The sequence below is a fragment of the Pelodiscus sinensis genome, chromosome 4 (assembly GCF_049634645.1).
Source record: "Pelodiscus sinensis isolate JC-2024 chromosome 4, ASM4963464v1, whole genome shotgun sequence".
In the NCBI taxonomy this organism is placed as follows: domain Eukaryota; kingdom Metazoa; phylum Chordata; order Testudines; family Trionychidae; genus Pelodiscus; species Pelodiscus sinensis.
The window spans coordinates 2,884,526-2,904,445 of NC_134714.1; the positions used below are offsets into that span (position 1 = coordinate 2,884,526).

The window sequence follows — 19,920 nt, forward strand, 5'->3', positions numbered from 1 at the left end:
TATTAAAGTTCCTTAAGTTTTCAGGAGAGGAACTTCCTCCTGGGGTCGGTAGGTATGTGGGATATGGCCTTCTAGCAGTGTAAAGCCATATAATTCTGTCTTAGGGAATCTACATGCATTATTGCCAGGTTGTTGCAAAACAACAAAGCTGTAATATTTTGTGCAATTTCTTTTTCTGAAACAAAATAAATCCCCATTTGATCTGACATGTGCAGCTCCAATGGTATTAAAATCCTGGGTTTGCACAGGTTAAGAATTTTCCAAACTTTGTATTTTTAACCATGCCTTGCACATAGCTGCCACCTTGTGTATGAGCAATAGTCTTGAATTACATTATTATACATCAGTTCTCAAATACGACATACAGTGAAGTCTCGACTATCCACCCTTTGTTTATCCGGCATTCTTTGTTATCCGACCTGCCGCCCTTCGCGTCACAGCAAGGGGTCTAGAGACGCTTCACCGCAATGGCCTTGCTTTCTCTGTCCCATTTCCCTTTTCCAGGGCTGGGCGGGAACTCTGGTTGGCATGTCTGCAGCATGCTCTTGTGGCTGAAGAATTCTGCATCAGCAAAGTTGCGTTTTTCCTGTTTTTCCTGTTTCTGGGGAAAGCAGAGAGCTTCTTGCCCTGCCATAGGGCTCAGGCAATCCACACACTCTGGAAAATCATCGCCCTGGATTGAGTGGCGGCACAGGATGAAAGCTGCGCTCCCTCCACAAGGCAGAGCCCCGGATCTTACTCTCGTTTGGGGAGAAATACAAGGGCTGGCCAAGGTAGCAGATTCAGGAGGTTTAGAACTGGACCCCGCAAGGTATTACAAAGGGCAAATTTATAAAATTAATTACTGTATTAAAGTTTTTTTCCGTATTATCCAACTTTTCTGCTATATGACCATCCTCCAGTCCTGTTTAGGTCGAATAATCGAGACTCTACTGTATTACCATATTTCTCAGACAGGATCTAATGCTCTGGCCCTTATTTCAGCGTATTCATCAATTTTCTTCAAATTTGGCTACTAAATAGTTCCTCCTTTTTTCTGTAGAAGCATTTGCTGATATGATACACTTGGTGTCTCTATGAGGGATCTCCTTCACTTCTGTCTTGTAAAGAAGCAACTTCCTGCTTGTGTCAAGTGCCTTTCATTGCAGCCTTCTTTGGGGATCTTACTCTCCCTTTAGGGGTGAAGTTTGGCATAGAAATTTAAGGAAGACTGAGAGTTGAAATTAACCCAGTGCTTTTTCTTACCCAACAGTGCAGTCTAGCTATGCCTTTGCAGGCAGGATGCATAAGCCTAGTCATCAATTCATTCAGCCAGCTTGCTGTTATCCAGCATGGTCAATAACGGGCAGAAAGGGGTTGACCTCTAGAACCACTTGGGTGTTGTTACTGTGACCTCAACTGAAAATAGAGTATTTTGGGAAAAAAAGCTGTCCGCTCCATGCTGTTAGCTGTCTGTACTACAAGACTATAGGGTAGTTCCTTAAGAGAGAATTTCATCCTTTTAAAGTTTACTGATGTGCTAACAAATACAGACAACATACACAAGGTCGGGGTAGGAGCAGTCTTTTACAGGCGAGAGAAACAAGTTTTCCAAATGAAAAATACTGTTCTACTAACAATTGTGTCAGAGGCAATGCAGGGTGGCAAGTGGCTGTCCTGCGTGCTCTTCATTTAAAACTTGGACAGGTGGGCTGGGACTAATGCACAGCACATGAGGGGAGGTGTTGCAGTTAACCAGGACCGTTAACCAATAGACAGTTGCTTATTGGTTAACCGGTCACTAAGTGAAGAAGATTTCATTCTCGATCAGCAGTATTAATTCAAAACAAAAAAAACCTGGATGTACCTGAGAACAAAGTTGCCTGCACTTTTACTTGCAGTCAGATGCTGAACAATGCTTTTCCATTCATCAGAGGGAACATGGTATTTTATTGGTTATTAATGTTTTATTTTTAAAAGAGGACACATTTTTACAATCAAATGGAAATGATTATAAATCTTTTAAAATTACCTTCTTCTTGCAATTCAGTTGAATTAAATGGAAGTGTTTTTCTACACCAATTAGGATAATTTAAAAATTGACACTTAAATTGTACTGGCATCTGGAAGATGATAATCTTTAATCTATTTTCATAGGATATCATTCAACAGAACAATACTGACAGCAACTATGCAGAACTCGGATCATACAGAGGATGAATCTAACCAAAGCAATGATAACAAAGTCGACAGCACTGACGCAGCAGGAGAGCAGCTTATGGACTTTAGCACGGAGATTATGAGCGTCACGGAGATGGAACAGTCTCCTGATAGCTCTCCTGGTGTAAATGAAGAGACTATTCAAGAGAGTGAAATACCAGATATTCAAAGTTTACACACAACTGATGTTGAAGCTCATTTCCCCCCTGAATATGAGAAGTTCTGGAAAGTAGTGGAGTTGAATCCCCAGGATTTCACAGGCTGGGTGTATCTACTGCAGTATGCAGAGCAGGAGGTTAGTGTATCGTTTTCCCCACAAATGCATAGCGGGATGAATTAAGGCATGGTTGAGTCCAGTCTTGTATTTAAAGTTGTATCTTAATCTGTAGCAGGTATTATTTCAAGACAGTGATTCTGGATTTCAGTGTGCTGCTGAGCCATGTTTTTTTTCCTCAAGGATGCATGTATGTCTGTGCTTTATACATAAAGAATTCTAGCCCCATACAAAAGGACATAAGAATGGCCATATTGGGTGGGACCAGTGGTCCATCTACCGCAGTACTGATGTTTCAGAAGGAATGAACCGAAGGACTGATGTTTCAGAAGGAATGAACAGGGCAATTATTGAGCAATCCTAGCCTGACATCTGCAGTCAGAGAGTATGGAAAATCAAAGCATGGGGACCCTAGCTCTGGTCAATTTTGGTGGCCAGCTGTGATGTGCCATGTCATTGACTAGTAGAGAGCAAAAATGAGGATAAGTCTTGAGAGCACTGAAATTTTCTAATTAGATTAAGTAGTTTTGTTTTCTTGTAAAATCCTTTTAAAACCACTCCATTTGTCTACAGACACACATTTTACTTGCATTACAGTCTAGCTAGCAAATGCTAGGGATGTTAAAATGTGTTTATTTTTGTAAATGTGTGACCTCTGAAATTTACAGCAGTTACAGGCATACATGAAGGAGTGGGGGAACAAGCAGGATCCGGCTTTTAAGCTGGGTCTCCACGATCATCAGCTCCTGCCTACCCTACCCTCCCTCTGCGCTGCTGACTCTGTATCAGAATTGGGGGAGGGGGGGAGAGGAGGGCAGGTGGCTCTGTGGGAGCTGCTATGTGTGGCTTCCCGTCCCCTCCCCCTGCCTTCTGATACAGGAGGGTGGGGGAGGGGCATTGTGTGTAATCATTAAGATTAACTGATGAGCACAGGCTCATCGGTTAATTGTGTACATGGGTTCACATTCACATCCATGAAGGCTACTTGTCCAGCACCTAGCACTAAAATAGGAGAGTCACACTTAAGAGTAAATACGGACACCACTTGTAATGCAGATAGATATCAGATGCCAGCAGATAATGGCTTTTTCTCAGTCTGTTGTTAAAAGTTCAAGTGCTGGCTTAGTTTTGTGCAAAACTTACTTTGTGTTTCCCGTGCATTTACATGAATGACATGAGCTCTAGAATCACTGAAAATCTGGAGCACTACTGACGGTTGTGTGTCGGAATGTCTAAACCAGCGGTTCCCAACCTTTCCCAGATGGGGACCCATTTTGACAATTCAGGAAGTCTTGGTGACCCAGGGCAGTTCAAAAACAGGGGGAGGAGAGGAGGCAGAGCCACCTGGGGAGACACTTGGTGACCCCTTTGAAATGTAATGGCGACCCATATTTGGGTCCCAACCCATAGGTTGGGAAACCCTGGTCTAAACAATCAAGTGCAGTGGCTGAAGTGGAAGGAAGAAGGTTCTGACTGATGCTAGCAGAATAGCTTGGGAACACTTCTGCTGTGCCTGCTTGCAACTTAATTTAGCTTAGGCCTTAGTGTTGTAATTATTTGTGCTCTTGGATATTCAGACACTGAGTATATTGTTTCATGTGCTGGCATTTCTTCACATAAATAAAAATAAGGCTAATAGAAAATTGGAGACTGAATATGTTTGCACCTTCATTCATAAAACTACCGAAAAACACTGATGTTCCAACATCGCTTTCTATGTTTGAATTGCAATGGTGCTTTCTGTGTAAGTTTCAAGTAACTAATGAAGAGCATACATTTTTTTCTTAAAAATTGTAAGCTAATTTTGTTACGTTTCTTATAGAACCACTTGCTGGCCGCCAGGAAAGCATTTGACACATTTTTCACGCATTATCCATATTGCTATGGCTATTGGAAAAAGTATGCAGACCTTGAAAAGCGACATGGCAACGTTAAACAGTCGGATGAGGTACGTAGGTAGCTGGCTCTAGCCATTGGGTCCTGTAAGCCAAATGATGACTAAACCACTGCAAGTCATTTTGGCTGCCAGTACCTACCAAAATGGTCAGATTTATAGGGATTTTGTTTGCACTTGTCACTTTTTTGTGGCATTTGTAGCTAATATTTTCTCTCTTTGTTGGCAGGTGCGTTAAACCTCAACAGTTTGTCAAGCTTTGCAGTGCAAGCCTCTGTATTACACTGCAGCTTAACAAGTAGGGCAGGGCTTTTCTGTCACTTACATTTATTTCTCATTTTCAAAACAATATAGTTGTTTTGCTGGTCACAATTGCTACGTCTTATTGCATTTTTGGTCAGACGCTGTCAATGATGCTCTAATGGGTCTGTGCCCTATGGTCTGTACCCCAAAGCCTGCCCACACAACCGGGTCAGAATGCAGGGACCGCTGCGCTTTGAAGATCAAGACTCCGCACGTGGAGATCAGAACATTGCCATGTTCTATCCAACCTCCACCCAAATGGTAATGGTAGATTATTTAAACAAAATTCCAGTACTTAGTATTTCTAAGGTTCACCGGATAACACAGTGATGCCTCTCTCTTGGGACACGATTAAATATTTGAAGTATAGTTTATATTGTTCTCTTCATAGGTGTATCGGAGAGGGCTGCAGGCAATACCTCTTAGTGTTGATCTTTGGATACATTATATAAACTTCTTAAAAGAGACACTGGATCCTGATGACTCTGAAACTAATAATACCGTTAGAGGGTAAGTTTTTTTTTTTTTTTTTTTTAAAGACCTAAGAGAAACATAGATGAAGCTGTAAATGATACATAGCTACATGAAAGAGTAAAATCTTTAGCCATGAGAGCGAAGTTATGTAGCATCTAGCTGCATCGATGTCTCTACGTTTTTGTCTTGTATTCACTCCTCCTGAGAGCCTTGGGAATAAGCTCTTAGGGAGAAACTCTTCATGGGTTTTAATGGTTTGATTTCTTGTTTATGGGTCATTTTTCTGTTCTTATTTCTTTTATTGTGAAAATATTAAGACAAATCACTGTAGAGCTGCTTATTTAAAAGATCTTGTATTTATCCTATGTCTACAGAATATATTTGGGAACACAGATCATTTGAATCCCCAAAATATTGAGGTAAAAGCTACATAGAATATTCAAAGGCTCTTACCAAAAAAATCCATCAAATCCTTCTTACTACTTGAATAGTTGAAGTACTACATTCAGAAATGGCTGGTAAACATTTTTTTCCTTTTTCAGAGCCTATGAACATGCAGTGTTGGCTGCAGGGACAGACTTCCGCTCTGACAAACTATGGGAAATGTATCTAAATTGGGAAAATGAACAGGGCAACCTACGAGAAGTTACAGCTATATATGATCGTATCCTGGGGATTCCAACGCAACTCTATAGCCATCACTTCCAGAGGTAAGGATAACTTAACTTCATACTATTAATTGTGCTAAATAGGCATACGTATAAAAAAACAAAGCTCTTGGGTAATTGTCTTAATTATAAACAAATATATTTGTGTAGTTGTCTTACTCTAGCATCTGTATTTTAGAATCTACATTTTAGTTATGTTGACACTGAGTATATTGTTTCACATGCTGGCATTTCTTCACAAATGAAAATAAGGCTAATAGAAAATTGGAGACTGAATATGTTTGCACCTTCATTGATATACAGAGACTTCTCTTTAGGGAGCCATCAAAGTGACAAGAAGCAACAAGACCTCCCACTGATGGAAAATGTTTCACACAATGAATGTATCAAAGGACAGTTCATTTAAATCAGTAGTGCCTGGCGCTGTGAACCAGTTAGTTGAGAGTTACTGTCATTCTTTGGAGCACTGACACCAGGTTTAGGAACTGCCACCTAGAGAAATGCCAAAAATGTCAAAATTCACTTATGACTTCCTTTTTGGTGAAAAGGAAGGTCTGGGTATTGTTGGCGGGGGACACGCACAGGATTAACCAAGGAATGGCTGCCTCTGATTGAAAAGTTAGGTTATTCCACTTCTAATTCTGTATCCTGCAGCAATACTTGGCTGAACTGCGGGGTTTTTTTACTATAAACCAATTGAAGAAAAATATTTTATTCATTTTTAAATAGTGTAAATATCTATTAATTTGGATAGGATAAACATTTAAAAACCAGAAACCCAACTTAAGAGGTGCAGCAATCTTTTAAAAAACATTTTTGTTAGGAATTCCCAGCAAACTGGTCATTCCCTGAGAATTAACGTTATCCCATGCTATCCTATTCACTGCCTTTTCCCACTGCAGTTTGCAAATGTATTCACGATTAGAATCCTTTCTTTAATGCTTGCCCTGCATAGGACTTGAATCCTTTTGAAACAGGAAACTACTTTGTACACCTGACAATGTATATAATACAAAGATAAGTCATATCTCCAGCAGAGTTCTAGGTTATTTTTAAAAATTTAGCACGTAAAAATTGTGTAAAAAAAACAGTATTGGGTAAAAGAATGCTGTTTCTTTGCAGGTTTAAAGAACACATACAAAATAATTTGCCTCGAGATCTCTTATCTCCTGAGCAATTTATTCGTCTGCGCCGGGAATTGGCTTCTGTCAGTGGCCATGCTGGGGATGATGGTCCACCTGGAGATGACCTTCCTTCTGGAATTGAAGACATCACTGACCCTGCAAAGGTAAATATGCAGGCAAGGTGGAGGAACACGTTTGCATGTTTGTTGAATCTGCTGTGGCTAAGAGAAGGGGTTTTTTAATGTGCAGGTATGTACTATGTTTTTGGCTGATGGTGTGAGTGTCATCTCCTATATTTTAGCCAAAGAGTAGCAGTTAGTAGTTTGTGATTTGCTGTGTAGATGAGAAGAGATCTCCCTTACATTACACAGGTTTGAAAGAAAAGCAGTTACCTGCAAAATGTTAGCACTGAACCTTGACTCCTTCAAATACATTTGCAAGGGTAAAAGTCGTGTTTTGTGAGTTTGTATTTATTTAGTAATGTCCCATGCAGATCTGTGCTCGTTTAAGGAAATGCAAAAGCGTGGTACCAACTAGAAAAAAGTACTCATTTGGAACTGTACTAATCTAAAGATGAAATCCTGTTTGGATATGACCCATCTCAGATTCATACCACTTCCAAAAATTAAGAGGTGGTCCATCACCGTGAGAACTAAGACAATGTGCACTTTTATTCCACTTGTTCAGGACAATACCTGAAGTAGCTGTGCAGCTTTCATATTTTCATTTATGCATATCAAGTCTATAGTTCGATGCAGTTGTAAGAAAGAGACAAGTAATTCTTTCACTCTACTCCACCCTGATTAGGCTTCAGCTGGAGTATTGTATCCAGTTCTGGGCACCACAGTTCCAGGAAAGATGTGAGGAAACTGGAGAAAGTATAGAGAAGAGCATCAAAAATGATTAAAGGTCTAGAAAACATGACCTCTGAGGGAAGTTTGGAAAAATTGAACTTTAGTCTGGAAAAGAGCAGACCGGGAGAGGGGATGTAAGTTTTCAAGTATGTTAAAAGGTTATTAGGTGGAGGGAGAGAACTTGTCCTATCCTCAGAGGTTAAGAACAAGAAGCAATGGACTTAATCACCCTGAAAGTTAGGGAATTTAAGCAGTGGAATAAATTGCCTAGAGATGTTGTGCACTTTCCTTAATTTGAGATTTTAAAGAGCTGGTTAGATACCTGTCAGGGATGGTCTAGATAATACTTAGCTCTGCTATGAGGGCAGAGGACTGGAATAGATGACCTCTCGAGGTCCCTTCTAGCATTGTGGTTCTATGGTTTTACAGACCAGTATTAATCACTTCTGTTGTGTATCTTTAGCTAATCACTGAAATAGAAAACATGAGACATAGGATCCAAGAGATGCGTCAAGAAATGTTTAATCACAATGAACATGAAGTCAGCAAGAGGTGGACCTTTGAAGAAGGAGTAAGTTTTCTCGTGTTAGCCTTTTTTGTGTGAAAGGCAGGGTGGTCTAAAGTAGGGATGTGAACAACTAGTCGACTATCTGATAAGTACATGCTTATCGGATAGTAGACACGCTAGTTGACTAGTCACTCTTCCCGTCCCCCCTGCCTTGCTGCCCCTATCAGAAATAGGCATTGGGTGGGCAGGGGGGGGGGAAGTGGTGTTTCAAAGCAGCAGGACCGTGTGGAGACCAGGGTCTGCTGCTTTGAAACACCACCCAGGCTGCATGCAGAGTTTCAAAGAGGCAGCGCTGCATGGAGCCTGGAGCCAGCAGGTGATTGCTTGAGTCCTCCTCTGGCCCTGTGCTCCCCACAGCGCTTTCGCCTTTGAAATGTATCAACAGTGCTGGGGCTGTTGCTACACTTCAAAGGCAGAGGCGCCCTATTGACTAATCAAATAGTCGATGCAAATTGCACCAACTATTCAATTAGCTGATTAATCTAAATTTAACATCCCTGGTTTAAAGGCATGAACATGAAACTGGGAACCAGAACTGACTAAATTACTAAACCAAAAGGAAAAACTATGCAGCACTTTAAAGACTAACAAGATGGTTTAATAGGTGATGAGCTTTTGTGGGCCAGACCCACTTCTGCTTATCACCTATTAAACCATCTTGTTAGTCTTTAAAGTGCTACATAGTCTGATCTTGCTAAAACAAAAGGAAAAACTAACCTGGCTACCTCTCTATGACTAAATTACTGTAAAGCTTTGGGCAGACAAATGGTTTGAACTGTGTAAACTTCACATATAGCATCGTTTGTACCGTGTGTAAGTAGGTACTGTCATAAATGTGGTATGTTGCAGATGTAAAACTACAGGTTGAACCTCTCAATTCCAGTAATCTGTGGCATAGCCCTGCCCAGCTGGAGGCAGTGGGGCCGGCTTCTGAGAGCATATCCCTGACCAGCGGGGGCTGGAAGCACAGCTCCGGCTCAGCATATTGAGGAGTGTAACCCTGTCCAAGAGCGCAGCCCCAGCTGGGGTCAGCACCCTGAGGAGTGTAGCCCCGACCCTGGGCATGAGCATAGCCGTGGCAGGGAGCCTGCAGTACCGAGTAGGTCCAACAGCCAGGAGGGGAGCGTTGACCTCCCTAGGTCTGGCAAACTGTGGTTCGGGACTTCTCAGATCCTGAGAGTGCCGGACCAGCGAGGTCCCACCTGTACTCTGTAGGGGGGGAAGGTTTCTTACGTTATCTTAAATGAAGTTGTCAACAAGATACAAAGTAAAGAGTAAAACTAGATGCAAAGTCTGGTGCTGCATGTCACGCTATGCAGCAACACCACTTTGTGCTGCACTCACTGCATTGTGTTTGCCTCCGAGCCGTCCGTCAAACCAAAACAGGCATATGAAATTGTATGTATTTAGCAAAGGGAAATTTTATTGTTGCAGTGTCAGCTTCTGAATTCTCATAAGTTTATTGTGCAAAAGTAATAGAAACGTGATTCTTGCCTTCAACTTTGTTTTTAACGAGGAAAAGCGTGCCAATGCCTAATGTTTGCATGAGTTGTCTCAAATTGGATTCTGAGGTTCATGTTTCATTGAAGGCAATGGAGACATGGGGAGTTCTTGCCCTTGCTTCTCTTTGTCTAGCAGTAGTTTTCTGTTGATTTTACACTAGCAGTTGTATTATTGCACGTAAAAAATAACTTTGAAATGAAAGCTTATGAATAAAACAGTGGAAAAGCTACTCCAGGGCAAAAAGTGTAGGTCAGGCATGGTTGCATTAAAGCTTTTTTCCATTGCATAGATTTCAGTCCATGATTTCGTTGAGTTCTCTGTTCCGTGCTAAAGCAGAACAAGGTCTGTACAGACTTAGTGGCCTGTAGTAGCTATGAATGCTCAAAAACCAGAGGAGAATTGTGATATGGGTCCCCCTTTCCTTGTCATGCCAGCAACTTAGAGGGTTGGCTCTATTCCACTGCAGGATTGTCAGTGCCCCATTGCTTCCTTTGGGGCCATAATACATTGGCAATGCTTTGCAAAGTGGCTAGGCCTGATCTGAGGATCCTGATCAGGATTTTTACAAAAAGCCATAAGAATAGCCATACTGATCCAGTCATTGGACCATCTCGCCTAGTGTCCTGTGTCTAATGGCAGGTGTAGTGTAGTGAGGATTCATCCTCGCTTGTCCACTCCCAGCTCTTGACTAGTAGCTATTGATGGGCCTGTCCTCCATGAACTTAGCTAATTCTTTTTATGTTTTAACTCCGCTGTATTTTGGCCTTCACAACATCCCCTAGCAAGGAGTCTCTCAGATTGACTGGGCATTGTATAAAGTACTTCCTTTTATTTGTTTTAAACCTACTGCATCTTGATTTCACTGGGTGGCCCCTGCTTCTTGTGTTATGTGAAGGTATAAATAACATTTCTTAGTCACTTTTTCCACACCATTCTTGATTTTTGTAGACCTCTAGCATATTCCTCTTAGTCTCTCACAACTTTTCAGTGCTGCCACGTTTGGGTTGCAGACAAGGCAGAGGATTGAGTACTAACAGTATTACACTTGTGAGTTCTTTATTTAAAAAATACTGTTAGAAAAGCTGTTTTCACAAGACCTTGATTTTGGCCCAAGCTTGACTAGGCAGTTACAGTATCCCTTTAAACGTCCATTCAGACCTGGGTATTCGAATAGCCTGCATAAGGTCAATACTCTGAAAAGTCAAAGGGTTTGGTCTGCGACATCCAAACAGTTTCTTACTGTGTGTTTTTGATGAAGTTGTTGAATTTGACTCCCATATTCTGCATCTGTTGCAGATCAAACGACCTTACTTCCATGTAAAGCCTTTGGAGAAAGCCCAGTTGAAAAACTGGAAAGAGTACTTAGAATTTGAGATAGAAAATGGGACTCATGAGCGAGTTGTGGTCCTTTTTGAAAGATGTGTTATTTCATGTGCCCTCTATGAGGACTTCTGGATTAAGGTAAGGGAAGTGATTGACTCAGCAATTCTTACGGATTGCAAACATTAATCTAGTGACTAACCTTTTGTACTCTTGTTGAATGTTGTTCATATATAACTGTATCTGTTGCATTAGGAGATGGTCTGCTTGCAACCAGATTTGACTGCTGCATATGCCAACTTCGTTGCCTCTCTACGTCCTTCCTTACAGAAACTAGTCTAGTGGTTCCATAAAGGTGCTGAATGGGTTTAAACAAAAGAATTTTATCGTTCTGTCATGTATTTAAAGACTAAAAATAAACTTTAAATTATTCAATCTATACTCTGTTTTCAAATGTAGTATGCCAAGTACATGGAGAATCACAGTATTGAAGGAGTGAGGCATGTCTACAGCAGAGCCTGTACAATACACCTCCCTAAGAAGCCAACGGTTCATATGCTATGGGCGGCCTTTGAAGAACAGCAGGGTAAGAGCCATCTTAGTGTGCCTTTTCTGCTTACATTTAGCTTTTTGATTGTTCCTGGCAGTGATTTTTTTCATGAGGTGATGGTGTCCCAGAAAGATCTGCATTGAATATTTATCTAACTTTTTTAGGGAACATCAACGAAGCAAGAAGAATTTTGAAAACATTTGAGGAGTATGTTCTGGGACTCGCAATGGTTCGCTTGCGAAGAGTTAGCTTAGAACGCCGACATGGAAACATGGAAGAAGCTGAACACCTGCTTCAGGAAGCTGTTAAGAATGCTAAATCAAGTGGTGAATCATCATTTTATGCCATCAAACTAGCTCGACATCTTTTCAAAGTTCAGAAGAACCTTCCAAAAGCAAGAAAAGTGCTGATGGAAGCCATTGAGAGAGACAAAGTATGTGTTTCCTGGAGGCTTTCTAAGCAGTCTTGTGATTTCATTACTTTCCTCTTTTGAGTCAATGCTTTAAAATACGGCAACAATGATGACAGGTTTTCACACTGTATGTAAAGCATATTCTTGCTACATGGAGACACCAGTCCCTCTAAGCTGATGTTGCCGGACTTATAGGTTATGGCTCTTGCCTTGCTCACCCTTCAGAGAGCGTCCAGGATTCCACTAGTGTTCGGAGACACCTTTGTTATCCTCTGCCCTGCTCCCTTTCAAGGGTTACAAACAATGCTGGGATGCTAACAGTGCATGGAAGGAACTGATTAAATACCATTGCTAGTGTTACTATCTGGGGATCACTTAATTTGGGTGCCAGAACTGCTTGGTCTTCCAGCCTTCATACTAATTGCAAGAGGACATGTCCCCTCAGATCTACTGTAGACCACATGCACTTGTATATAGAACAACACAGGTTGAACAGCACATAAATGTATACTCTGAGAGGGGAAACCTTTGTATTGACTACATTAGAATGTCTGTTTACGAGCTAGGACACTCTAGTGTGCAAAGCCGTTGAACTTACTAGAAAAAGATGCTAGTGATGTACTTGGGCAAACACTGTTTTACAGCAATCACTAACTTTTTTATACAGGAGAACACTAAATTGTACCTTAATTTACTTGAAATGGAGTATAATGGGGATCTCAAGCAGAACGAAGAGAACATCCTCACATGTTTCGACAAAGCTGTCAATGGTACATTGTCCATAAAAATGAGGATTACATTTTCTCAGCGAAAAGTGGAATTTCTGGAAGATTTTGGTTCTGATGTGAACAAGTAAGATTTATTCTGTCCTCTGACTATAATAGGGCGTCACTGAATGAGGTTCTGTTTATAACTTTCATGGGAACTATCCATGTAAGTCTCAGGAATGGTCCTGCGGGCAAAATATCTGAGATGTGAAGAACGAAAAGAATAGGGAGGTAATGCCAGACCTACTTGTGTCGAAGGAGATGGCTGGTGGAAGGAGCAATTTTGGTCTGTCAGGTTTTGAACTTCAGTAGTAAGAGGAATCTGAATTAAATGAAATTAAGATGTAAATGAAGTTTCTGGGCAATATAAAAAATTGTTGCTCCAATTGAAAATGGATTGCTTTATGCACAAAGTATGTTACTTGATAATTATGTGGCTTTCATACAGCATTGAACTCCTCTATTTTTCACACTACTAGGAAGGTCTTTAGATCTGTAAATGAATTATCACAACAATCTAAAACACCATGTTTGTTTGGTGCAGTATAAATGTGTTTATAAACACAACTGCAAGTAATTAAGTTGGTACTGTAGTGGGAAAAATGTCTGTTCACAAGCCACTAAAAATCTTCATTTTACACACACGCGCGCGCACGCGCACACACACACACACACACATTACACATGAAAATAATTCAAACTAGCAAGCTTTTTGGTCTTCCTCACTTCATAGTAAATAGCTTTAATCTTTTGGTCTTAATTTGATTTAAAAACAATTAGTTTACCTTGGCGTAGCTTCATAGAATTAATCTGAAAGACACATTTAATAATTGTCACTTTAAAACATCCTTTGATTAAATGGATGGTAGATGCAGGGGTTAGTAGCTTAATCGTTTGAACTGTTTGAAAAATGTCACATGCACACTAAACAGATTTTGCGGGACGTGTGTTTTTTCTTTTTCAGGCTTTTAGATGCCTATGATGAACATCAGACACTTCTAAAAGAGCAGGATTCTTTAAAAAGGAAAGCAGAAAATGGGTATGAGCTATATTCTTTTCATGCTTCCAAGTCAGTTCATAGTTCGTGAAATAATGGCTTTGCTTTGAATTTTGGGGAATCAAAGACAGGATCCTGGGGTTTTGCAGAAGTCAGAGTGTAAATTATGTGTAGTGTATCGAAGATGAAAAAGTTTTGAAATGCTTTTGGAGAATGTCACGGACTGCCCATACTTATCATTAAGTACTTTGGGTTTTTCATAAACTATTAGGGGTTTTGCATCATGTTCCCCAGGAGATCTAAAAGAAAAGGGAGAGGCAGTAAATATCAAATAAGTGAGGCATCTAGTTATCTCTGACTTGACTGTACCATTTTTTTACCTTCATTTACAGCATTTGCATCCCACAAGTACTTAAACTCAAAAGCTTATTCTGGAAGCTATTAGAATCCTGGAAGTGTAAAAACCCACAAACACCGCATTCCCCCCATAGAATCGTAGAAATGCAGGGCTGGAAGGGACCTCCAGAAGTATCAGGTTTGTCCCCCTGCATTGCTGCAGGACCAAGTAACCCTAGACCATGCCTTACAAGTGTCTGTCCGACCCGCTCTTGAGAAACTCCAATGATGGGGGTTCCACAGTCTCCCTTCGAAGCTTATTCCAGAACTGAACTACTCTTATTTAAAAAAAGGTTTTCCTGTAACCCAGCCTAAATCTCCCTTTACTGCAGATTAAGCCCCTTAGAACATAAGAACATAAGAATGGCTGTACTGGGTCAGACCAAAGGTCCATCTAGCCCAGTATCCTGTCTACCGACAGTAGCCAACACCAGGTGCCCCAGAGAGGGTTGACCGAAGACAATGATCAAGCGATTTGTCTCCTGCCATCCCTCTCCAGCCTCTGACAAACAGAGGCCAAGGACACCATTTTATCCCCTGGCTAATAGCCTTTTATGGACCTAACCTCCATGAAATTATCCAGCTTCTCTTTAAACTCTCTTATAGTCCTTACTACTTGTTCTCTCTGCGGTGGACATGGAGACAATGGATTGCTGTTTTCATAACATTCCTTAGCATGTTTGAAGACTAGGGTGGGATGGGTGATAATTTTTTTTCCAGACCCTAAGCATGCCCAGGTGTTTTAACCTGTCCTTATAGGTCAGGGTTTCTAAACATTTTATCACTTTTGTTGCTCTCTTCTAGACACTCTGTAATTTGTCCAGTTGTGGCCTAAAGTATGGCCCCCAGAATTGGACAGTATGCTCCACCGTGGCCAGACAGTTACTTCCTGTCCTTACGTATAACATTTCCAGAACATAAGCCTTTTTTGCAGCTGTGCACGTTGACCCGTACTCATTTTGTGATTCACTATGACCCCAGGTCTTTTTCAACAGTACTAGCACCTAGCCAGTTACTCCCCATTTTGTAGTTGTGCATTTGACTTTTTTCCTTCCTAAGTGAAGTAATTTGCAAGTGTCTGTACCAACTCTCCAATTTAGCAAGGTCACTTTTAATTCTCATCCTGTCTTCCAAGGTGCTTGCCAGTTAGTGTCATCTTCGCACTTTATAAGCATCTTCTTGACTCCGTTACTGAAATTATTAATGAAAATATTGAATGCAGGTTGAACCTCTCTAGGCCAGCACTCTGGTCCAGCAACATCCGTGGTCCGTCTTGATTTTAGTTATTCGGATGTCAACTTATCCTGGGTGTGGCCAAGTTTCCTGCAGTCTCATAGAGTTTGTTTGCAGCCACTAGTCCTGGCTCTGTGTTCTGCATTGTTGTTTAGCTCTGATTTACCCCTCAATGTTTTCCAAGAGCCCAGTAGCAGTTGGTAATGCTGCAAGATGACATTGACCTCCTGGGGTTTGGCAAATTCTCTGGTTTGGTGCTGGACTAGAGAGGGTCAGCCTGTAGTATGGGCATTAGATACCCAGACAGTTATTACCAGTGGTACAGTCTTTGATTAGGGCCTGTCAGTCAGGCATGCACCCATCTTACAAACATTTCATCTAGACCACACCTCCCTTGTTTATCAGAATATGTGCAGCTGTCAAGACTGACTTCACTTGAAGAGTTATCATGCCTGCTCTCCCCCCCCCCCCCCACACACACACTTCCATCTGCTATGCCAGCAGCCCTGTGAAAGAAGGTAATTAGGTTGGTTTGGCATAACTTGTTCTTCACAAATCCATGCTGGCTATTGCATATAACCATATAATCCTGTAGGTACTTACCAACTGATTGTGTAATAATTTGTTCCAGTGTCTTTCCAGGTATCAAAGATAGGCTGACTGGTCTGTAATTCCTCAGGTTCTCTTTGTTCCCGTGTGTGTGTGTCTGTGCTTCTCCAGTTAGATGAGACCTCACCTATCCTGCAGGAGTGGGCTAAGATAATTGCTAAGAGTTCTGAGAGTGTTTCCATCAGTTCCTTGACTACGCTAGGATGAATTTCATCAGGCTCTGTCCACTTGACTGTACTCTATCAGTATACTTGAAGATTTACCCAGCCCTTTCCCAGGTCCTTCAGGGCAGAGGGCTGGCAGTGGTGGGGGTGCAGGAGTCAGGGCAGGGCCTTGGGGATGTGGGGGAGCAAGGCAGGAGATTGGGGGCATGGGAGTTGAGAGAGAGAGGATTGGTGGGTGAGATGGGCTTCAGGGCAGCGGTCCCATCCAAGGGGCCTTCTCTCTCTCCTTCCAGCCCCTTCCTCCCCACTTGGTGCTGCAGCCAAGGGCTAGGAGGGGAGGGTTTGGGTCAGGCTCCTACCTGGCCTGATGGCAGGCAAGTTGGCAGAGCCCCAGCCCTGCTAAACACACTCATGGAGGTGTGGCTGCCCCCAGTGGCCACTCTCAGTATCGCATCCCTCCTCTGTGCCCCTCCCTACCATGCTATGGAAAACAGTCCCATTCCAGCACTTCTCATTTTCGTGGCATTATCAAACCCTATCCCTGATTTAACTTAGGAGAAGAGGAAGCTGCATAGCAAATTTGGTGGCCCTAGCTCTTACCGTTTAGGAGGAATTCTTGAACTAATGGACTCGCAGACAGACATACAAATCTCTAGAATATATGTATATAGACTTGTCCTTTGGCTACTTAGGCTTGCATTTCTTCCCCCTTGCAGTTAATATTGTGTGGAATATCGGGTCACTATTAATTAACCTTCGTAGTGAAATCTGAAGCAAAATGAATTTTTCTCAGTCTTTGTGATGTTATCAATCACTAGTTCTCCTTCCCCACTAAGGAGAAGATGTTCACTTTCCTTCATCTCCTGCTCCGAAATGTGTTTAAAGAACTTCTCACTGTCTTGTGTTCCTGGCTCACTGTAACTCATTTGTCCCTACATACTTGTGCTGCTGTTCTGTCCTCCCGCTTAGCATTTGTCCATGTTTCCTTTTTTGTAGGGTTAGTTTCTGATGCTCTTGTCCTCAAAGAGCACCTGATGGGACCATATTGGTCTCTTACAAACCTTCCTCTTTCCTTCACGGGGGAAGAGTTTCCTGTTTTGCCTTTCGTATTGCTCCTAGCACAACTGTCATCTCTTCTAAATCCCTTTTGCTTAGATTTTCTTTCCATGGACGCTTACCTACAAGCTTTCTGTGTTTGTGAGAATTTGCTTTTTTTTAAGTAGATTGTCCTGGTGGTATTGCTCTTCCTCCTTTTTTTCCCCTTGAAATCTAATTTCATGAGCCCTTTCACCCAAACGGCCTTTCACCTTCAGGTTTATTGCCTGCGGATCAGAATCAAATCGCAAATGCCTGCCCCTAGTTCCTTCTTTCCACATTTTCAAACAGAATTGTCTTTCATACGTTCCAAGAACCAGCTGGAAATGCGTTTTGCCATATTAGCTTTCTAGCAGATACCCGAGTAGGTACAATCCCCAATTACTATTGGTATGTGGTGTGTGTTTTAGATATGCCTCCTCCACCACCTCCTCATTTGGTGGTCTATAAAAGACCCTACATTGTCACCCCTATTTTTTATCCTTTTAATCTTCTCCCAGAGATTTTAAACTGGTCTGCCTCTGCTGTGGTCCTGCATCACAGAGAACGTGTGTATGTTTGTGATGTTTCATGCACAGTCATCCCCTTTCTGTTCTGCCTGACCTTCTGGAACAAGCTCTACCCCAGTATTCCAGTCATGGGACTTATCCCACCAGGTCTCTGTGATGCCAGATAAGTTGTCATTAACCTATGGATTAATGCTTCAGTTCTCCAGTTTATTCCTCATACTCTTTGTATTTGTATGTAGGCATCTAAGATGTTGCGCAGCTTCCCACACTGGTGTGCCTCTTGGGTCTTACAATCTTGTACGTTTCAGCGTCCCCCTTGCCGACCGCTTGCCCCCTTTGAACCTAGTTTGTCTCAAATGTGCTGCTCTTAGCTAATCCTTGCAGCCATGCATTCATCTCCAGGGTGCCCGTATGCCTGCCCTGGGTCTTCACCCTCAACCAGGATTGACAAGAACACAACCTGAGCTCCAGACTCTCACCCTTGTTTCCTGAGCCTTGTAGTCACTGCTGATCTTCTAGTTCTCACATAGGTGAGCAGCAGGGGGTAGCTATCACAGGGACAGCCTTAGCATAATAGCTGGATGCAGGCTTCACCTCCCGAACATGATATCAGGTTAGCAGATGAATGCTTTTTCCCCTCAGCAGTCCCCAACCACCAGTACCCCATGCTCCCTCTTCTTGGGTACTGTGGCAGTGAGATTCCCAGCCTTAGGGACTGTGGGGCCTGCTCCCTCCTCTCCTGTTGCCAGTGCAGCGTACCGGCTCTTCCCCTTGAGGGATGGGGTGTTGAGTGGGAAGTGAGCACTGCTCGCTGCCTGTGATTGCCAGCAACCAGTCTCTTCCCGTAGAACGGCTGGTTTTCCGTCCTCCTCTGCTGCCACTATAGTCAGCTAGCATCTTCCATCCCAGATGTTTTCACAGGCATCCTGCTGATGAAGTCCTGCTCCTGGAGTTGCAATCTCCTACAGATTTCTTACCTGCTTCCTGAGGGACTCCATCCTGGGCGGTGTTCTCTCCCTGGCATTCATCAGGGGGACATGCAGGTCTCATTCCCAGCAAGTCAAGGCAAGGGAACCTTCAGGGGGTCAGGATGGCTGTCTGAAGGCAGGCCCACAAGTGCCATCAGAGTAAAGCTATCAGTGGTGTTGACGACACGTCATTTCCGGCCCCGTAGCAAGTTCTTCCTTGTAGAATACCGGCTGGCTGATTCCTTTAGTATCTCAGCTGCCTTCATCTCGCCAGCCAGGAGACTTTCCAAGTGCAGACCAGAGGGCTTTCATCCATAAAGTAACTCTAAGGTGCTTTACAAAGGAGATCTGTTTTGATTAAGAAAAATGTTGGCCCTAGTTTTCAAGAGTATAAAAGAAGACAAAGTAGAATTTACAAATATTACATCTCCAAAATATCACTCATTGTTCCCACTGTTGGTTTTAAATAGTCTGGCTTCATAGATCAGATAGCTAAAAACTCTCTCTCAGCTCTTCCTTTGGGGTAATGGCGGCGAGTAGTCCTGTGGCACCTTATAGACTAACAGATGTATTGGAGCATAAGCTTTCGTGGGCAAAGACCCACGTCGTCAGACGCATGCACAGGACTCCTCGCCGCTTTTGCAGATTCAGACCAACATGGCTACCCCTCTGATATTTGGAGTAATGAAAAGTTTAGGGTGAAAATACCTTAACAAATTCCATGTCTAGAAAAATAGTGAAAATTAGCAAACAGAAGGGGCTCATGAGCACCATTTGATTGTACAGATTTGTAGGATATGGGAGGTGGATGAAGCCTCTGGATCCTTTCCCATTCTCTACATTGGTGTCCAAAATGGAACATGGGATTCCAGCTAAGGCCTAAATTAGCTCTGGGCAGAGCAGAGCAGGACGTGCCTATTCACAGGCACACTATCAGCTGGCACTTTGCTTCCATTAACTAAAACCCCGTTACTAGATCATATTTAACATCTCGAATAAACAACACAATGTTGAAAAGTCAATGAGTAAAAACGTGTTT

The 19,920-nt window shown here is 42.3% G+C and overlaps 1 protein-coding gene and 1 non-coding gene across 7 annotated transcripts in view; both read left to right on the forward strand.

Moving 5' to 3' along the window:
- PRPF39 (pre-mRNA processing factor 39) overlaps window positions 1-19,920 on the forward strand; it is a 37,895-nt gene that overhangs the window by 10,393 nt on the left and 7,582 nt on the right. Inside the window, exons 1-12 of one of the 6 annotated variants that reach the window (XM_025183429.2) lie at window positions 2,471-2,494; window positions 4,296-4,665; window positions 4,769-4,931; window positions 5,062-5,180; window positions 5,687-5,854; window positions 6,935-7,100; window positions 8,254-8,361; window positions 11,158-11,322; window positions 11,641-11,767; window positions 11,896-12,164; window positions 12,811-12,995; window positions 13,875-13,949. In XM_025183429.2, coding sequence (XP_025039214.1) covers window positions 4,845-4,931; window positions 5,062-5,180; window positions 5,687-5,854; window positions 6,935-7,100; window positions 8,254-8,361; window positions 11,158-11,322; window positions 11,641-11,767; window positions 11,896-12,164; window positions 12,811-12,995; window positions 13,875-13,949 — 1,469 coding nt within the window. In that variant the 5' untranslated portion in view covers window positions 2,471-2,494; window positions 4,296-4,665; window positions 4,769-4,844. Of the gene's footprint in view, window positions 1-2,136; window positions 2,495-4,293; window positions 4,932-5,061; window positions 5,181-5,686; window positions 5,855-6,934; window positions 7,101-8,253; window positions 8,362-11,157; window positions 11,323-11,640; window positions 11,768-11,895; window positions 12,165-12,810; window positions 12,996-13,874; window positions 13,950-19,920 lie in introns of those variants that run through there. The other 5 variants (XM_025183430.2, XM_075926127.1, XM_006120710.2 and 2 more) reach the window with 5 other exon arrangements.
- Window positions 12,242-12,329, forward strand: LOC112545405 (small nucleolar RNA SNORD127). The gene has a single exon (XR_003088869.2). It is a non-coding gene; the product is annotated as a small nucleolar RNA SNORD127 (small nucleolar RNA).